The sequence below is a fragment of the Cervus elaphus genome, chromosome 26, assembly GCF_910594005.1.
Source record: "Cervus elaphus chromosome 26, mCerEla1.1, whole genome shotgun sequence".
Classification (NCBI taxonomy): Eukaryota; Metazoa; Chordata; class Mammalia; order Artiodactyla; family Cervidae; genus Cervus; species Cervus elaphus.
This window is the reverse complement of record NC_057840.1, coordinates 47,384,041-47,401,842: the sequence shown is the minus strand read 5'-3', so window position 1 is coordinate 47,401,842 and position 17,802 is coordinate 47,384,041. Positions and strand designations below refer to the sequence as shown.

General features: G+C 54.4%; 1 protein-coding gene across 5 annotated transcripts in view; it reads left to right on the top strand.

The window, feature by feature from the left end:
• Positions 1-17,802, top strand: part of RPS6KA2 (ribosomal protein S6 kinase A2) — a 279,856-nt gene that overhangs the window by 249,625 nt on the left and 12,429 nt on the right. For all 5 annotated transcript variants that reach the window (XR_006338071.1, XM_043888661.1, XM_043888663.1 and 2 more), the window contains exons 13-17: positions 1,502-1,632; positions 2,544-2,669; positions 14,428-14,517; positions 15,338-15,496; positions 16,927-17,088. Coding sequence is in view for 4 of the 5 variants with exons in the window: in XM_043888661.1 (XP_043744596.1) it covers positions 1,502-1,632; positions 2,544-2,669; positions 14,428-14,517; positions 15,338-15,496; positions 16,927-17,088 (668 nt within the window). In the remaining variant the exon portion in view is untranslated. The remainder of the gene's footprint in view (positions 1-1,501; positions 1,633-2,543; positions 2,670-14,427; positions 14,518-15,337; positions 15,497-16,926; positions 17,089-17,802) is intronic.

Below are 17,802 nucleotides of genomic sequence, written 5' to 3'. Positions count from 1 at the left end.
ATACATATTTTTGATTTTTTCTCCCGGTGGGTATGCTGTACAGCGCATTTTCTCTTCTTCCACTTGACCAGCTGTTTTGTTAGTTGACACGGCTGTGTCTCATCCTGGGCCTCTTGGTCTTACTAGTGTCACCTGCACCCGGACCAAGCGTCCTGATGATGTGGACACAGCTTCATTGGCTGCAGCAACAGTTACACAACATGGATGCAGCGTGGTTTCCTTGATGATAAATATCCAGGTTGTCTCCAGGATTTTTTTTGCTGTTACAAATGTTGCTAAGACCAGCGTTTTCTACATTTGTTTCTAATCACCTTAAAGTAATTCTGTGGGATAGGAGAATCACTGCTGCTCTTCAGAAGGCAGGTGGATTTATGCTTAGGTAGACACTCCACGTCAGCCTTGCAAAGATTCTGCCGACTTGGGCTCCCACCCACCACTGCAGAGCCAGCCCTGACCAAACCCGCACATGCCTGGTTAGCTTTTGCCGATCTGTCAGGCAGCATGTTACCCCGGTTACCATGCCCCCATTAGAGGGACTGAGCGACCTTTTCAGGTAGGAGCGTCGTCCGTTCCCTCCCCCATTTTTCTTCTGGGCCTTTCCCCCTTTTCTCACTGGTCTCCAGGAGCTTTTTGCATAATAGAAAGTTTTGTCTGTTATATATAATGCAGATCTTTTCTCTCTGCCGGTCTTTTATACTTTTGTTTTCCTTAATGGTGAACTTGAAACAGGACCCATCTCAGCAGCAGTCAAGCTTTCGAGCAAATGCCCAGAGCTTAGAGGGGTCAGCGCTGAAGGGCTCCCTGAGGGTCTGGGAGCAGAGCGCCCTGGGTGCTGCGGGCGGGCCCCTTGGGATCCTCGGGGGACAGAAGGGTCACACTGCTGGGCCTGCATCCCTGTGCCCAGTTCTGCTGAACCGAGACACTCAGTGTGTGGCCTCCTGGGCCCTACCCACAGTGACAGCTCACCCCAAGGTCGCTGGTGGCTCTGGGCTCCGTCTGGAGCGGGCAGGGCAAAGGGCTGTGGCTCAGAATGAATATCGAATACTTTGTTATCAATGATCATCCTGAAGTTTTTGTTCTGAGTATTTTTGCTGTAGTGAAAGTGAAAGTCACTCAGTCGTGTCCGACTCTTTGTGACCCCATGGACTGTATGGAATTCTCCAGGCCAGAATACTGGAGTGGGGTCCCCCCTTCTCCAGGGGATCTTCCCAACCCAGGGATCAAACCTGGGTCTCCCACATCGCAGGCGGATTCTTTACCAGCTGAGCCACAAAATTAAGTGTGGTTTCTTACAGCTCGGCCTCTCTGATCTCAGTTTTACCTCCTCGTCTGAGACACACACACCCCTGTGCACACACACCTCACACCTACGCACACTCACCCACACAGCTGCACGTGTGCACACACACAGCTCACACACGTGCACACACACCACAGGGTTTCTGCACCGCGTCGTGGCTCAGCTCCCCTGGAAGGCTGATTCTCTGCTTGTTACCTGCAGACTCACCCGGCGTCCCCCCCAGCGCCAATGCCCATCATCTGTTTAGAGGATTCAGTTTCGTGGCCTCCACCCTGGTCCAGGAGCCCTCACAGCAAGATCTGCACAAAGCCACAGTTCACCCCATCGTGCAGGTAACCTGCCACCGTCCAGGCGGCCCCCCGCGTCCAGGTGGCCCCCATCATGCAGGGCCCCTGTAGAGCCCCTTGGTTCACTCCCCACCTCCCCAGGGTCCCAAGTGTCCACCGTGGTGGACGCCCCACATTCATCCTAAGACAGAAGGAGTCCTGGGAGAATGTCACCGTGCTGTGTCTGGGGTCAGAGCCCAGCAGGGCTCACACTGGGGGTCTCCTGTGCAGAGTCAAGGAGGCACCCCAAGAGAGCAGTTGGGTTTGTGGGCGCCAATTGCCATCATGAAATGTAGTTTCGGGGGGTCAGTGAAAGTGCCGTTCTTATAAAGGAGGTCTGCACGGCATGAAGGTGAGCACTGTACAGACTGTCACGGCATCAGGACTGCTTCCCCTTTAGGAACCGAGTCTGGGTGCGCTGGATGGCCTTGGAAGGCCACGTTCCTCTCCCCAAGGCCCTTTGGGAAAACACAGCTTGTCTAAAGCAGAGCGCTGTGGCTGTGTCACCGTAATGGGTGACTTTGTCTACACCCTGAGGCAGCAGGTGGGGATGGGGAGGGGCGTCAGGGGGTGGGATTTCCATCAGACATTGGCATCCAGACCCCGCTCTGGACACAAGCACCAGAGCCGCCGCCTGTGTCTCAGGGCGTCTGACCTCTCCCCTCCGGATCCTCGCTCCCTGGGCCCTTTGGGGAAAGCAGGCAGGGCGGCCGACCCAGGGGCCTGACCCGAAAGATGGGGCCGCTGGGGTTGCGATCCGGAACCACCGCCAACCAGCCCTGTGACCGTGGTCGGAGGCCGCCGCGCCCGCCTGGCCTCGGCGTCCCCGTGTGCGCAGGCTGGAGCCCCCTGAGCGCCCGTGTTCGGAGCACGGGAACCGGAGCCCCCGACCCCGCTCTCTGCCGCTGTCTCCGCAGCAGCTACACGGGAACAACATCCACTTCACTGACGGCTACGACATCAAGGAGGACATCGGGGTGGGTTCCTACTCCGTGTGCAAGCGCTGCGTGCACAAAGCCACGGACGCCGAGTACGCCGTGAAGGTAAGAGCAGGGCGCCCGAGCGCGCGTCTGCATCCGCCGGCCCAGGGGCGGGCACATCCGGCTTCGTGAACATCCTCTCAGGCGTCTCTCTCCAGGCTCTGATGTGGGCAGTTCCGTTTCCCGTGATATCAGGTCACTTCTTAAAAAGCTATTTCGCAAATCATGAGTCTGTTCTTCTCCAGGCAACGGGTAGGCAGGTACTGAGCGCCTTTAGTAACTTTCCACCTGAAACACTGGGACAGAAGCTTTGGGTGCTCGGGATTTTAGAAAATAGAGAGTTGGGAGATGGGCAGTGCACCTAGGGAAGGAAGGGAGGAAGGGGCGGGGGATGAGGAAGGAAGCTACCATCACCAAACTTAAATCGGAGATAAACAGACGCAGATATTTTGTAACATTTGCAAAAGCTTCAGCAGAGAGCTGGCAGTTTTACTCTCAACATCAGGCCCAGTAAACAGTGACGACTGTCTACCACCCAGTTTGGCACTCTCTCCATCCTGCCTTTTGCTTCTGTAATTGTTGCTAAATTCAATATTTGATCTGGAAATCCAAAATATCAGTTTCTTGCATTTTCTGGTTGGTAAAATGTGGACAGTCAAAGCTATGCTTTTTCCAGTAGTCGTGTGTGGATGTGAGAGTTGGACCATAAAGAAAGCTGAGCGCCGAAAAATTGATGCTTTTGAACTGTGGTGTTGTAGAAGACTCTTGAGAGTCCCTTGGACTGCAAGGAGATCGAACCAGTCCATCCTAAAGGAGATCAGTCTTGGGTGTTCATTGGAAGGACTAATGCTGAAGCTGAAGCTCCAATATTTTAGCCACCTGATGCAAAGAGCCGACTCACTGGAAAAGATCCTGATGCTGGGAGATTGAAGACAAGAGGAAAAGGGGACGACAGAGGATGAGATGGTTGGATGGCATCACCGACTTGATGGACATGAGTTTGAGCAAACTCCAAGAATTAGTGAAGGACAGGGAAGCCCGGTGTGCTGCAGTCCATGGGGTCACAAGGAGTCAGACATGAACAAGCAACTGAACAACAAAAATGTGGGTGAAAGCTAAAACTTTCTGCTAAAGTCATAATCTAACTTTTGCGAAAAGCATGACATGTGCATTCTCCCTCCATGAGGGTGAGAGCTGGTCTGTTCACCACTTGCCCACTCAGCTGGCCAGGAGACGCTTGAGGACCCAGGTCCAGCCGATGGTGTCGTGGCGATCAGGGCACCCTGGCTTATCCCAGGATGGCGCACGTGACCGTCCCCTGCTCTTCAAGGAGCCTCTGGGGACAGATGGAGCCTGTGCAGCAGGCAGTGGGGTGAGAGGAGTTGTTCCAGCCCCTGTGATCCCCTGAGCTCCGAGAAGATTGTTCGAAGCGATGGCTGCGATGCCGTGGCCTCATCCCGCCCCACCCCCAGCTCCTTGGCCACTGCTGGGAACAGGTACTCCTTGTGTCCAGTGGGACATCTTCCCAGTGCCTCGCACCCCGAGGACACACTCAGCCCTGGCGAAGACACCAGCCCCAAGCATCACAGGTCCCTTGGTTTAACTGGGGCTGGGAATTTATGGCTTTGTGACAAATATATCTTGAATTCCTCAAACAAAACAGCGTGTTTACATTGGAGGAAGCCTCAGTCTGTGCATTCCGTGGGTCTGTGGTCGTCAGCCTGCCCAGCGTCTTGACCACATCGAGGAGCAGTTGATGGAAGGAAGTATCGCAGGATTTTAAGTCCCTGGGCGGGTGGGGTTGCGGCTGCAGTGGGGTCACCCCACATGTCGGTCTGATGTGTTTCGGGGTTTGGCTCAATGAGGAGTTTCAGTTTTCCTTGTCCTCGGGAGGATTTAATGGGATCTCGAACGATGCTGTTCCCATGTCCAGATGAGCCGATGGGGGAGAGGAGACCCAAGTCCTGCGTCGACGAGAGGACTTCAGTTTTAAACATATTTCACGTGCTTCGTAAGCCTGCAGGCGCTTCTTAAATTCTTTCTGCGTGGCTCATCCATCACAGAATTTCTCTGGACAGTGTGTTGGGTGGCCAGCAGCAGTGCTAGAGACAATCGAGGCTTCCGCTGAGAGCGGAGAAACGTGTCTATTGTTCAAAGGCGCCCGACACTGGTGCCCTTCCAGAGCGCAGCCTGACACGGGAGGTTTCTGAAAATGAGCCCCCGCGGACAAAGGCAACGGTGTCTTTTCCCCAGCGTCCCCGTATCCAGCTCTTACCAAAAGACACCGTCTGAATTCAGCTTTATCAGCAACTGGCTCCTAACTCCATCCCCAAAGATCGGACCCCACGATTGGCATTTCCGGAGATTCCAGCCCGTTTCTTGGGCATTGAAGCCGGGAACTGTGGCTGCAGCTGATGGTGGGAGTCCAAGCTGAAGCTGAAGTTCCTTGAAGTCGAATCCTAGGGGTTCCCTGGACATTCAGGGCAGGTGGGCGTCGCAGGGACCGCCCTCATGGTCTCCGAGCCCCTGGAGGGTCGTGGTTCGCCGTAGGGAACTTGCTCGGATTAGGCGAGGAGGGAGGGGCGCCTGCCAGTGAGACGCGCGCCCGGGACCCTCGGCTGCCTTGGGGCACGGTTACCTGCTCACCGAGCGTCGGCTCCTCCATCTGGGGGCAGACGCCCCGTTTGGATTTCCTTCCGAGACGAAAGCCGGCGGGAGTCCCATGGCAGAGAGCGGAAGTCCCGCGGCAGGGAGCGTTTAGGACGAGCCATCTGCTCCCAAAGCTGCCCGGCCCCCCTGCGGCTCCCCGCTCTGTTCCCTCTCCGGCGTGTCCGGGAAGAACTCAACGGACGCATGTGTTGGCTCTTCTGTGCTCCGCTGACCTCACGGGCAGCAGCGCCGCACTTATTGATGGAGAAGCCCAGAAGCTGCCGGCTCCTCGTGTTCCCGGATGTGACGCGGACCCCCGACTCGGCTGCGAGCGGATCCCAGCTCCGCACTCTCCCTGTTGATCTCCAGCGTCGCCTCTCTAGGCCACCGCGGTGTGCAGACCCCGCGCTGCAGACTCTTGGACGGAGACTGGGTCGGTTTCATTCGGAGACCATCCAGTCGTGTCCTCAGTGGCCTTCAGGGAGGGGGCGGGAACGTCCGCTCTGGGTGCAGAGCCGCAGGAGGAGACCGCGGTCCCCGGACAGAAGGGCTGTGGGTGGAATACACGGGCCTTGCCTGAGGCCATCACACCGGGGTGGTTCTACCCCCAGGAGGAACACGCCCCGGGGCAGGAGCCGCTCCTGGTGTGTGGTGCCCAGAGGTCAGGGTGTTGCCCCAAATCCCACACAGGACAGCCCCCCCGGTGCCCCAGAGACTCAGCCTCCAAGGTCAGGCGTGCCGAGGTTGGGAACCCCAGCCTAAAGCACAAAGATAAAGGAGTGTGAGGTAGACAAATCCGGCAGCTGGTGTCTGGAGATGAGGGCAGTTTCCTTCTCTGCGGAGCCCCTGGTTACTGTCCTGGTAGCTGGGCGGCCGTGCACCAGGAGCACGCTTCGTGCAGGGCAGGACACCCCCTCGCTGTGACTGAGCCCGGGCCGGGTGCGGCCCCTCTGAGGGGTCTCTGGGCCAGTTCTGAACCAGCAGCCTCCGAGCTCAGGGTACAACTCACAGTGGCTCTCCCATTCCTGGAAATGTCACTGTGTTTTGCTTTAAGTTTATCTCAGCCTCATAAATACCTACTTTGGTATTGAAACTACTCTGTCATCACATTAACTGCCATTTAAGTTAAACTGCAATTTCAGTTCTAGGGCTTTATACCAATATACTGAAACCAACCTACCCGGGTATATGCCCCGGAAACAAGAGTGCTGGGTTTGCACTTGTTCTCAGCTGCATTTTTATACTCGGGTCCTGAGTTAGTGAGACCACATGGAATAGCGACTCAGTGGCTCTGGGAGAGAATGGAGGACGGGGGAGTCTGGCGTGCTGCAGGCCTTGGGGTCGCAAAGAGCCGGACACAACCTGGCGACTGAACAACCAGAGTCTGGTCCCTAGGCGTGGTCCCTGCCCGCCACTGAGGCAAAACCCACCAGGTGCCGGGATCCCCCGCCGGGAGAGCCCGACTTGGGAGGACACAACGCTGACCCCCACCTCAGGTTCATCTTGGGGGGTGTCCCCCCATGCACCTACCTCAGGCTAGGATGGCTGAAGGGAAAGAACCGCGACGTTCTCTCAGGCACATCATAGTGAACAGATGTGCCCTGCTTTCTGAGACCTCAGAGCTATTCTCATGGGAGTCTGACGTGAGACTCAGGCCCACCTTTGTGTTCACAGCCAGCCCCAGAGGCTAGTGGGAGGAGATGAAATTGTGTAAGACTTTGAAATAACCCAACACACAAACTGCATAGATGCGAAAGCGTTAATGCACCTTTCATTTAAAATAAGATTGAAATGGAATCAGTCATGAACTGCAGAAGGTAACTATGAATGGGTAGGATTCAAAGGGGACAGGTGTGTCTGAAAGGACAAGATAATCCATGTTCTTATTTCATGAGAGGTTCTGCACGCACTTTGTAAAAATTCCATGCAGTTTCGCTTTTATTTCAGTTTTAGGTCTTTGTGGCTTGACATTACCAGGTGCGTATTCTAGTCTGGGCCAGTTTGTTCATGGTCCCCCTGACTCCGCAGTGGTTTCCTCACTCAGTTCAGCTCAGTTCAGTCGCTCAGTTGTGTCCGAATCTTTGTGACCCCATGGACTGCAGCACGCTAGGTTCCCTGTCCATCGCCAACTCCGGGAGTGTACTCAAACTCATGTCCATTTGGTCAGTGATGCCATCCAACCGTCTCATCCTCTGTCATCCCTTCTGCTCCTGCCCTCAATCTTTCCCAGCATCAGGGTCTTTTCCAATGAGTCAGTTATTTGAATCATGTGGCCAAAGGATTGGAGTTTCAGCTTCAGCATCAGTCCTTCCAATGAATATTCAGGACGGATTTCCTTTAGGATGGACTGATTTGATTTCCTTTCTGTCCAAAGGACTCTCAAGAGTCTTATCCAACACCACAGTTAAAAAGCATCAATTCTTCGGTGCTCAGCTTTCTTTAGGGTCCAACTCTCACATCCATACATGACTACTGGAAAAACTATAGCCTTGACTAGATGGACCTTTGTTGGCAAAGTAATGTCTTTGCTTTTTAATATGTTGTCTAAGTTTGTTACACATCTTTTCTTCCAAGGAGCAAGCGTCTTTTAATTTCATAGCTGCAGTCACCATCTGCAATGATTTTGAAGCCCAAAAAAATAAAGTCTGTTTCCATTGTTTCCCCATCTATTTGCCATGAAGTGATGGCACCGTATGCTATGATCTTAGTTTTCTGAATGTTGAGCTTTAAGCCAACTTCTTCACTCTCCTCTTTCACTTTCATCAAGAGGCTCTTTAGTTCTTCTTCACTTTCTGCCATAAGGGTGGTGTCATCTGCATATCTGAGGTTATTGATATTTCTCCCAGTAATCTTGATTCCAGCTTGTGCTTCATCCAACCTGGCATTTCTCATGATGTACTCTGCATATAAGTTAAATAAGCAGGGTGACAATATACAACCTTGACGTACTCCTTTCCCAATTTGGAACTAGGCTGTTGTTCCATGGCCGGTTCTAACTGTTGCTTCTTGACCTGCATACAGATTTCTCAGGAGGCAGGTCAGGTGGTCTGGTATTCCCATCTCTTTCAGAATTTTCCACAGTTTATTGTGATCCACACAGTCAAAGGCTTTGGCATAGTCAATAAAGCAGAAGTAGATGGTTTTCTGGAACTCTCTTGCTTTTTCAATGATCTAGAGGATGTTGGCAATTTGATCTCGGGTTCCTCTGCCTTTTCTAAATCCAGCTTGAACATGTGAAGTTTTCTGCTCACATACTATTGAAGCTTTGCTTGGAGAATTTTGAGCATTACTTTGCTAGTAGTGTCTGAGATGAGTGCAATTGTGTGGTAGTTTGAACATTCTTTGGCATTGCCTTTCTTTGTGATTGGAATGAAAACTGACCTTTTCCAGTCCTGTGGCCACTGCTGAGTTTTCCAGATTTGCTGGTATATTGAGTGCAGCACTTTCACGGCATCATATTTTAGGACTTGAAATAGCTCAGCTGGAATTCCATCATCTCCACTAGCTTTGTTCATAGTGATGCTTCCTAAGGCCCACTTGACTTCACATTCCAGGATATCTGGCTCTAGGTGAGTGATCACACCGTCGTGGTTATCTGGGTCATGAAGATCTTTTTTGTATAGTTCTTCTATGTATTCTTGCCACCTCTTCTTAATATCTTCTGCTTCTGTTAGGTCCATACCATTTCTGTCCTTTATCAAACTCATTTTGGCATGAAATGTTCCCTTGATATCTAATTTTCTTGAAGAGATCTCTAGTCTTCCCCATTCTATTGTTTCCCTCTATTTCTTTGCATTGATCACTGAGGAAGGCTTTCTTATCTCTCCTGGCTATTCTTTGGAACTCTGCATTCAAATGGGAATATCTTTCCTTTTCTCCTTTGCCTCTCGCTTCTCTTTTCTCAGCTATTTGTAAGGCCTCCTCAGACAGCCATTTTGCTTTTTTGCATTTCTTTTTCTTGGGGATGGTCTTGATCACTGCCTCTTATACAATATCAAGAACCTCCATCCATAGTTCTTCAGGCAGTCTGTCAAATCTAATCCCTTCAATCTATTTGTTACTTCCACATAATTATAAGGGATTTGATTTAGGTCATACCTAAATGGTCTAGTGGTTTTCCTTACTTTCTTCAATTTAAGTCTGAATTTGGCAATAAGGAGTTCATGATCTGAGCCACAGTCAGCTCCCAGTCTTGTTTATGCTAACTGTATAGAGCTTCTCCATCTTTGGTTGCAAACAGTATAATCAATCTGATTTCGGTGTTGACCATCTGGTGATGTCCATGTTTAGAGTCATCTCTTGTGTTGTTGGAAGAGGGTGTTTGCTATGACCAGTGCGTTCTCTTGGCAAAACTCTGTTAGCCTTTGTCCTGCTTCACTTTGTCCTCCAAGGTCAAACTTGCCTGTTACTCCAGGTATCTCCTGACTTCCTACTTTTGCATTCCAGTCCCCTGTGATGAAAAGGACATCTTTTTCTGGTGTTAGTTCTAGAAGGTAGTGTAGGTCTTCACAGAACCATTCAACTTCAGCTTCTTCAGCATTAGTGGTTGGGGCATAAACTTGGATTACCATGATATTGAAAGGTTTGCCTTAGAAATGAACAGAGATCATTCTGTCATTTTTGAGATTGCATCCAAGTACTGTATTTTGGACTCTTTTGTTTACCATGATGGGTACTCTATTTCTTCTAAGGGATTCTTGCCCACAGTAGTAGCTATATTGGTCATCTGAGTTAAATTCACCCATTCCAGTCCATTTAAGTTCATTGATTCCTAAAATGTTGATGTTCACTCTTGCCATCTCCTGTTTCACCACTTCCAATTTACTTTGATTCAGGGACCTAACATTCCAGGTTCCTATGCAATATTGCTCTTTATAGCATTGAACCCTGCTTCCATCACCAGTAGTATCCACAACTGGGTGTTGTTTTTGCTTTGGCTCCATCCCTTCATTCTTTCTGGAGTTATTTCTCCACTGATCTCCAGTAGCATATTGGGCATCTACCGACCTGGGGAATTCCTCTTTCAGCATCGTATCTTTTTGCCTTTCCATACTGTTCATGGGGTTCTCAAGGCAAGAATACTGAAGTGGTTTGCATTCCCTTGTCCAGTGGACCACATTCTGTCAGACCTCGCCACCACAACCCATCCGTCTTGGGTGGCCCCACACGGCATGGCTCATAGTTTCAGTGAGTCAGACAAGACTGTGGTCCTGTGATCAGATTGGCTAGTTTTCTGTGATTATGGTTTTCACTCTGTCGGCCTCTGATGGAGATGGGTCAGAGCTTGTGGAAGCTTCCTGATGGGAGAGACTGACTGAGGGGGAACCTGGGTCTTGTTCTCACTCAGGTGGAGCCCAGATCCTTGCAGTGGCCAGCAGGCCCGCACCACCCTGTTCCCAGAACTCCTCCGGCCCCTCCTCACCCCATCCTTAGCCCACTCCCGGGGGGCAGCACTCCTCCATAAACCCAGAACCCTGCTCCCCACGCTGGGCATCAGTCCCTCTGACCACGATGTGGTCCCCTCCTGTCCCCATCCCCCTGGCCTGCAGTGCTTATTTCGGGGCTCTTAGAACCCCAGCATGCCTCCCAGCTTGTCTCCTGTCCACACCCCGTCATGATGCTTGGTGGTATGGGGATGAGGATGGATGGGGAGAGAGAGAAAAGTACCAGAAGTTCCCTGGTGGCCCAATGGTTAGGACTCGGCTTCACTGCTAGGGCCTGGGTGCCACCCCTTGTCAAGGAGTTAAGATTCCACAAGCCACGTGGTGTGACCACAAGGGAGAGAGAGAGAGATCAATCAGGGGCTTTTCTTCAAATTCAGAATTGTTGCATCCCTTCCTTTGGTGTGTTTATTGTTAGAGTGGGCAGGATGAATGGTCCACCCAAGACTTCTTATCTCTAGATCGCATTTCCTTCTGCACGCGTTTCCTTACTGAACCCTTCTGTTCAGTAACCAGTTACTTTCATTCATTTTTCACAGTTCTGTATTAACTCTTTTTCCCGGGCAGACACAGTGCTAGGTTCCAGGCAAAAGCAAACCTGTTCTCAGGGAAACTCACAGTCCAGCCAGGTAGGTCTTTACTGATCACAGAACCAGAGCCCAGAGCCAGACGGGGATATGGCTGATGAATCCGAAACGAAGGGAGCCCTCTGTGGCTGCAGCCCCTCCTGTTGGCCCGTTTCATCTGCAGACGCACGGACACCGGCTCCTCTCACCCAAGGCGCCGCTTGTCCATTTCCTCCCGTGTGTCTGCGAGGCTCATGCGGTTCCGAGTGGACGTCAGCCGCCGTGGCCACGCTGTCCCGAAGGGCAGCACAGCTGGACGTCCTTTCAGGAGCAGATTCATGTGTTCCTAAAATAGCAATAGAGTCAGGTAGAAATAAAGCGCCATCCTTGGAACTGTGCTGGAGTCGGCGTCACCCGATTTATAATTCTAGTGCAGTGTGGCTGACACACTCGGGGCTGAAGCCGGACTGACTGTCCACCCCATTTGTATTCACAACAGACGGCTGACAATTACACCGCGTTTCTGGGCGCGTTTTCATGCTGCGTATGTAATTTGTCAACCAGAAAAGCAGTAGAATTAAGACAGATGGCTGACGTGAATAGAGCCTATTTTTAGAAGGAAAACTGATTGGCATGGAAATTTAATTTTTTCCGGCAGGAGAACTTGGAACCCTTTCTCTGTGTCATTTGTTTAAGTTAATTGAACAAGAGAAGGTATCTGTTCAGTTTTACAAGGGACTCCACGCTCTGCTAGTCTCTTTTCAAATACGGTATTAATCCTCTCGACGAGTCAGAGGAAACACACCACCTGGGGGGGGGCTTGCAGCAGGCCTGGGCGTCCCCCCGTCTTGGGCACCTCAAAGCCCTGTGTTCTGCGGTGTCCGGGAGGGGAGCCCGTGCTGGACAGAGGTGAGGAAGAGGAAGACGGGGCAATGCAGAGGCCCAAAGGAAGAGGAACAAGCGTGTGGGTGTTGGTGGTGTCTGGACCAGTCTCGTCCCCGCCTCCAGCCAGCAGGAATAAGGCGTGCTGATACCACCTGTGCACGTCCCCTGCTAAGGAGAATCACGTCCTCTGCATCCTTTGTTGGGGCTGGACTTGCTCCGTGGGCTGTGGAAGCACAGAGCTGCTCAGACAGCAGTGCCTGGAGACTCTGGTTTGCCAGCCTCGCTGGGCGCTGACCCCTGGCTGGCGTCTGCTCCAGGTGAGGACAGACCCTCTGGTCCTCCCCACCTGTCTGGTCCGTCCTCTCCATCTGAGCATCTGCACAGAGAAGGGAGGCCTTGCATGTGAACATGTTTACTGACTATTCCTCCCTTGCTTTTGTTGCATAAAGAAGATTATAAAGCAGCATTGTTCTCAAAATAAGGGACTCAATTGACTAGGGCTCGCTTGAAGGAGAAGCCAGTCCCACAGTAGCCATCCCAAGAAACGGACCCCCACGGAGAAGAAGTTCCTTCCTGGAGGCTTCCGAACAGTGTTCTCAACCCCCGACACCAGGCTGTGCCGTCCCCCACAGACCTGGGCTCTGCCCTCAGGGACAGGGACCAGTCCTCACGCCTCTCTGTCCGTCCCTCCTGAGCTTTCTGCAAACAATCGCAGGAAAGCATCTGTGGATAAAGGCAGCCCTCCCTCGCTGACGATAGTCAGCATCAGGACTCTGGGTCTGAACAGAACCCGCCGCTGTGTGCCGGTCCCCATCACCCAGACTGGGGGTGGGGGCAGCAGTCGGCAGGGCAGGTGCGGGAGCCTGAGCCCACCTCGGCTCCCCGGGGATGCCCCTTCCAGGCAGTGCCCACTCCTCACCTCCAGGCCCACCAGGGCCCCCAGCACGGTGCCCTGCCTGCCCCCTGGCTTCCGGTTGGTTCCATCTGGGGAGACACCCCAGGAGGAAGGAGGGCAGTGTCCCTGGGCCTGGGCGGGGGTGGGGCCTGGCCATGCGGCTGCCGCCTCTGACCCTGTGATGGCTCCCCTCACCCTGCCCCGGGCCATCGGCATGGTAAAAAATTTCTTCTTTCTTGTTCACCTTGCATCCTGTTCCATGGTGATTTGTCCATCTAGTCAAAGCTATGGTTTTTCCAGTAGTCATGTACGGATGTGAGAGTTGGACCATAAAGAAAGCTGAGCACCGAAGAATTGATGCTTTTGAACTGTGGGGTTGGATAAGACTCTTGAGAATCCCTTGGACTGCAGGGAGAGCCAACCAGTACATCCTAAAGGAGATCAGTCCTGAATATTCATTGGAAGGACTGATGCTGAAGCTGAAACTCCAGTACTTTGGCCACCTGATGCGAAGAGCCGACTCATTGGAAAAGACCCTGATGCTGGGAAAGATTGAAGGTGGGAGGAGAAGGGGACGACAGAGGATGAGATGGTTGGATGGCATCACTGACTCGATAGACATGAGTTTGAGCAAGCCCCGGGAGTTGGTGATGGACAGGGAGGCCTGGCGTGCTGCAGTCCATGGGGTCGCAAAGAGTGCAACACGACTTTGTGACTGAACAGCAACAAAAATCCTAAAATTTTATTTGAAAAAAAAAATGAATATACTATTAACTTAAAAAAAAAAAACCACTAATGATTTTAATCTTCTCAAGTTGCAAAGGGGTCACAGCCAAGGAATTGAATGGCTGGCAGGCAGCTGGGGCACAGAGGGTCCTAGAGCCTCACTGGCCAGCGTGGAACCCACGCAACGTAGAGACCACACCCCAGGCAGCTAAGCATCCTGATGTTAAGGGTTCCCCTTCACCAGTCACTGAAGGAGCCTTTAAGACATCTCCTCTAGACGGACGCGCTGTGTGTTGACTTCCTTCACTAACAGAAGTCACCCTGGTGTCCGAGCTAGAACTTCAGTAACAAGAGGCAGTGTAGGAAGAAGCACCTTCTGCTTTTCGGGTGCCCGTGTGAACTCCCCAAACTCACCCTTCTTCCTCCAGCTGTGTAACGGCTTAAACTTAGTGTCTGGAGGCGAGCGCCCTCTTTTTTTTTTTTTTTTTTTTCGTGTCAGTCTTGCTCACTAGGAAAGAAAGGATGGACATGCCTTTCTGGGCAGTGTTGGGTTATCTTGGCTGAGCTCAACCTGGAGACGGTGAGGGGGAGGGTGCAGAAGGGATCCCAGCCGCAGGTGCCCGCTGGACGCCTCACGCCGCACACCCCGTCTGTTTCAGATCATCGACAAGAGCAAGAGGGACCCCTCGGAGGAGATCGAGATTCTCCTGCGGTACGGCCAGCACCCCAACATCATCACCCTCAAAGACGTAAGTGCCCGCCGGCACCCCCGCTGTCTCCGAGCTGTGTGTCTGTGCCCTGCCCCCCGGACGCCCCCGAGGATGCGGGCCGGCTTGCCACCCGCTCACCCACCCTTCCTGGTGCCCCGGAGCCTGAGGCCACTGCTGCCTGGGCCCCTCGGGGTCACCCGGCAGCCGGGGGCCCGACCTGCCTGGCCATTCATCATGTCCCATTGATGGCCCCCCACCCCTCCCTGATCCTGTAACGGAGTGTGCTGTGGGGGAGAGGAGAGAGACCCCGCGAGGGTTCTAAGCCAGCTGTGCTATCTCTCACCGTCGTGGAGAGCGTGCAGCCCGTGAAGCAGGGCTTCAGAGCTGAGCTTCAGGTCCACGGCCCCGGCCAGCTTCCCTCTGTCCTTGTTGAGTGATGTGGGGTCCGTGTCCCTGGAAGAAGGATGGGGCGGGGGGACCCGGTGCACTGGAGCCAGACGTATACTGGCAGCGTCCAGCCCGGCTCTGGGGTCAGAACGGGGAGCACACTGGCCTCCTCTCCTCCCCTGCCCTCCACCCCAGAGTGACCCCAGGGTCATCAGCCCAGAACCTCAAGATACTAGGACACCCCCCCTCTCGATCTCCCCAGGGCCCCATGAATGCCTGGCGTAAGAGGCCTTCCTGATGCTGGCTCAGTTCTGAGGACAGGCCTATGCAAACAAAGCTTAAAGGAAGCCCAGCCCCCAGACCCCCGGCGGCACCCGCTGGCCTGCCCCCCGCCCCTCCCGGCCTGGCGCCCCTGTGCCCGCGACCTGCCGGCGGGCGGCCCTGAGCCGGCGCGCTCCCTCTCGCCCCCCAGGTCTACGATGACGGGAAGTTCGTGTACCTGGTGATGGAGCTGATGCGCGGCGGCGAGCTGCTGGACCGCATCCTGCGGCAGAGGTACTTCTCGGAGCGGGAGGCCAGCGCCGTGCTGTGCACCATCGCCAAGACCATGGACTACCTCCACTCACAGGGGGTAAGGCGCCCCCGGGGCGCCCGCGCACTCAGCGCTTGCTTGCGAACCAGGCGGCCCCGCCTCCCTCCCCACCCCCAGCCGCTCCTCGTGGGCCTGCGTGACCGCAGACGCACGCAGCCTGCGTCCAGGAGCTCGGTCAGGAGATTTAAATTCACTGGGACCCGTTACAGCGAGAAAGTACTTCGGGCTTGATGGTGGGGTGCTTGTCACTGTCCCGCCCCCACTGCCCGGGAGGCTGGTGATGAAACGACCGTGAGAGCTGAGATCGCAGCCCTCACCAGGGTCCGGCGCCACTCTGAGCTCCTCGTCTGGTCCGTTCTAGGCTCCGGATCAGACCCATTTCACAGATGAGGGGACTGGAGCACAGAAGGGTTGAGGGTCTCGCCCAAAGCTGCACGCAGAGCCGGTTCCCGCCCAGCACCATGCCTCCAGGCCCGCCACCACCGCCCCCCCCAGCCCCAGATTCCCTGCCCGGTCAGCACCCCCCGGGAGGCCTGTGCTGTTCCTCGGCCGGCTACACATGTGTGCCCTCTGAACAGGGCACTCCTCCGGGCCCACAGGGCGGTCGCTGGTTCCGGGATTAGTAAACCTTTCCCAGGACCGTCAGACTTCAGGGGTGGCCCTTCAGAGCGTGGTTTTGCAGGCTGGCCTCTGTTGCAAGAGGGGAGCTGGCACGGCGGTCTTTTGTCTCCTGGCTTTGCAGCCTCTGAAGCCCCGCCAGCCGCCTGCCGAGGCCTTTTCTTCATCTGCCTCCCCCGTCCTCTGCCTGGGCGTGAGCAGGACAATGGAGACACGTGGGCCCCACGCGGGGTGCGGGCACGCCACACGTTCTCACAATGGGCCTCTGTCCCCTTCAGAAGAAGCCGCTCTGTGCCCTGAATAGCTGAACAGCCTCAGTGCTTTGAGGTGCCGCTGGCTCTGTCCCGGCCGCTCCCTGGGCACAGACGCAGTCTCGGGTTTCTGGCCCCTGGCCCTGAGCACAGGACGGAGGCTCCTTGTCTGCACACCCGATGGGGTGCCTGGCACCTGCCCACGCTGGAACGTGGCCACACACGGCCGGCCTGTATCCTCAGAAATCCGTCCACGTTCCCGAGCACCGGCGGCGTCCCCGAGTGATGGCCCCACGGGACCCCCCTCACCCTGGACAGCAGCCTACTAATTTATTCATCCAGACACAGGCCATCCTAGGGCTGGGGCAGTGGGTCGGTCCTTGGTTTTGAGCATCAGTGTAAGAGAAAGAGAAGGGGGAAGGACCCGCAGAGTTCATAGCGTCCCAGCCAATGGCTTCCTGCCTCCAGACCCGCCCAGAGTAAACGGCTCCAAATGAGCCCTTATCTCGTGAGGGCATTTCCCCCGCGCCCTTCTCTCCCCTGCTCCATCCCACCCCATCTCCCGCGAGTTAGGCATGACTCCTCCTACCTGCTTTCCAGGTTGTTCACCGGGACTTGAAGCCAAGCAATATTCTGTACATGGACGAGTCTGGAAACCCCGAATCCATCCGCATCTGTGACTTCGGTTTTGCCAAGCAGCTGCGGGCTGAGAACGGGTTGCTTATGACCCCCTGCTACACGGCCAACTTCGTGGCCCCGGAGGTGAGAGGACCGCTGGGCCGGTGGGGGTCGGCCCTATCCCACTGCCGGAGCTGCCGCCTGTGTGGGGCACAGGAGTGGGCAGGAGCACCAGTGGGAAAGGGACTCTGACTCTGTTGGGTCAGCCGCTGATCGTGCTCAGACACGGCTATTTTAACATTTTTATTTCCTATTTGTAAAATCTGCAATGTAGAATTGTCATTGTGCCATAGACGATTTCGACCAAATCTGCTTGCTTGTTAAGACTTGCAGTGAGAAGTGTGCATCTCAGGTGGCCCCAGGGGTAAAGAACTCACCTGCCCATGCAGGAGACATAGAAAACTTGGGTTCCATCGCTGGGTCAGGACGATCCCCTGGAGGAGGAAATGGAAACCCACTCCAGGATTCTCTCCCGGAGAATCCCATGGACGGAGGAGCCCGGCAGGCTACAGTCCAGGGGGTCGCCAAGAGTTGGACAGGACTGGAGCAACTTAGCATGCAGGCACAGAGTGAGAACTAATGCGTTGGTCTCTCCTCACGTGGGAGGGGAGCCAGCGGGTCACCTGGGATCAGAAATCCACCCACAGCTGCACCGGGAGACCTTCTGCCAGAATTCCTGCTCCAGACTCTTCCACGACAAGCTCACGTGGGCGCCGTGGGGTAGAACGTCATGGTTCTGCAGGGATTTGCGGATGAGAACCCGCGTGGATCCTGAGGGCCCTCCTCCGCGCTCGCCTC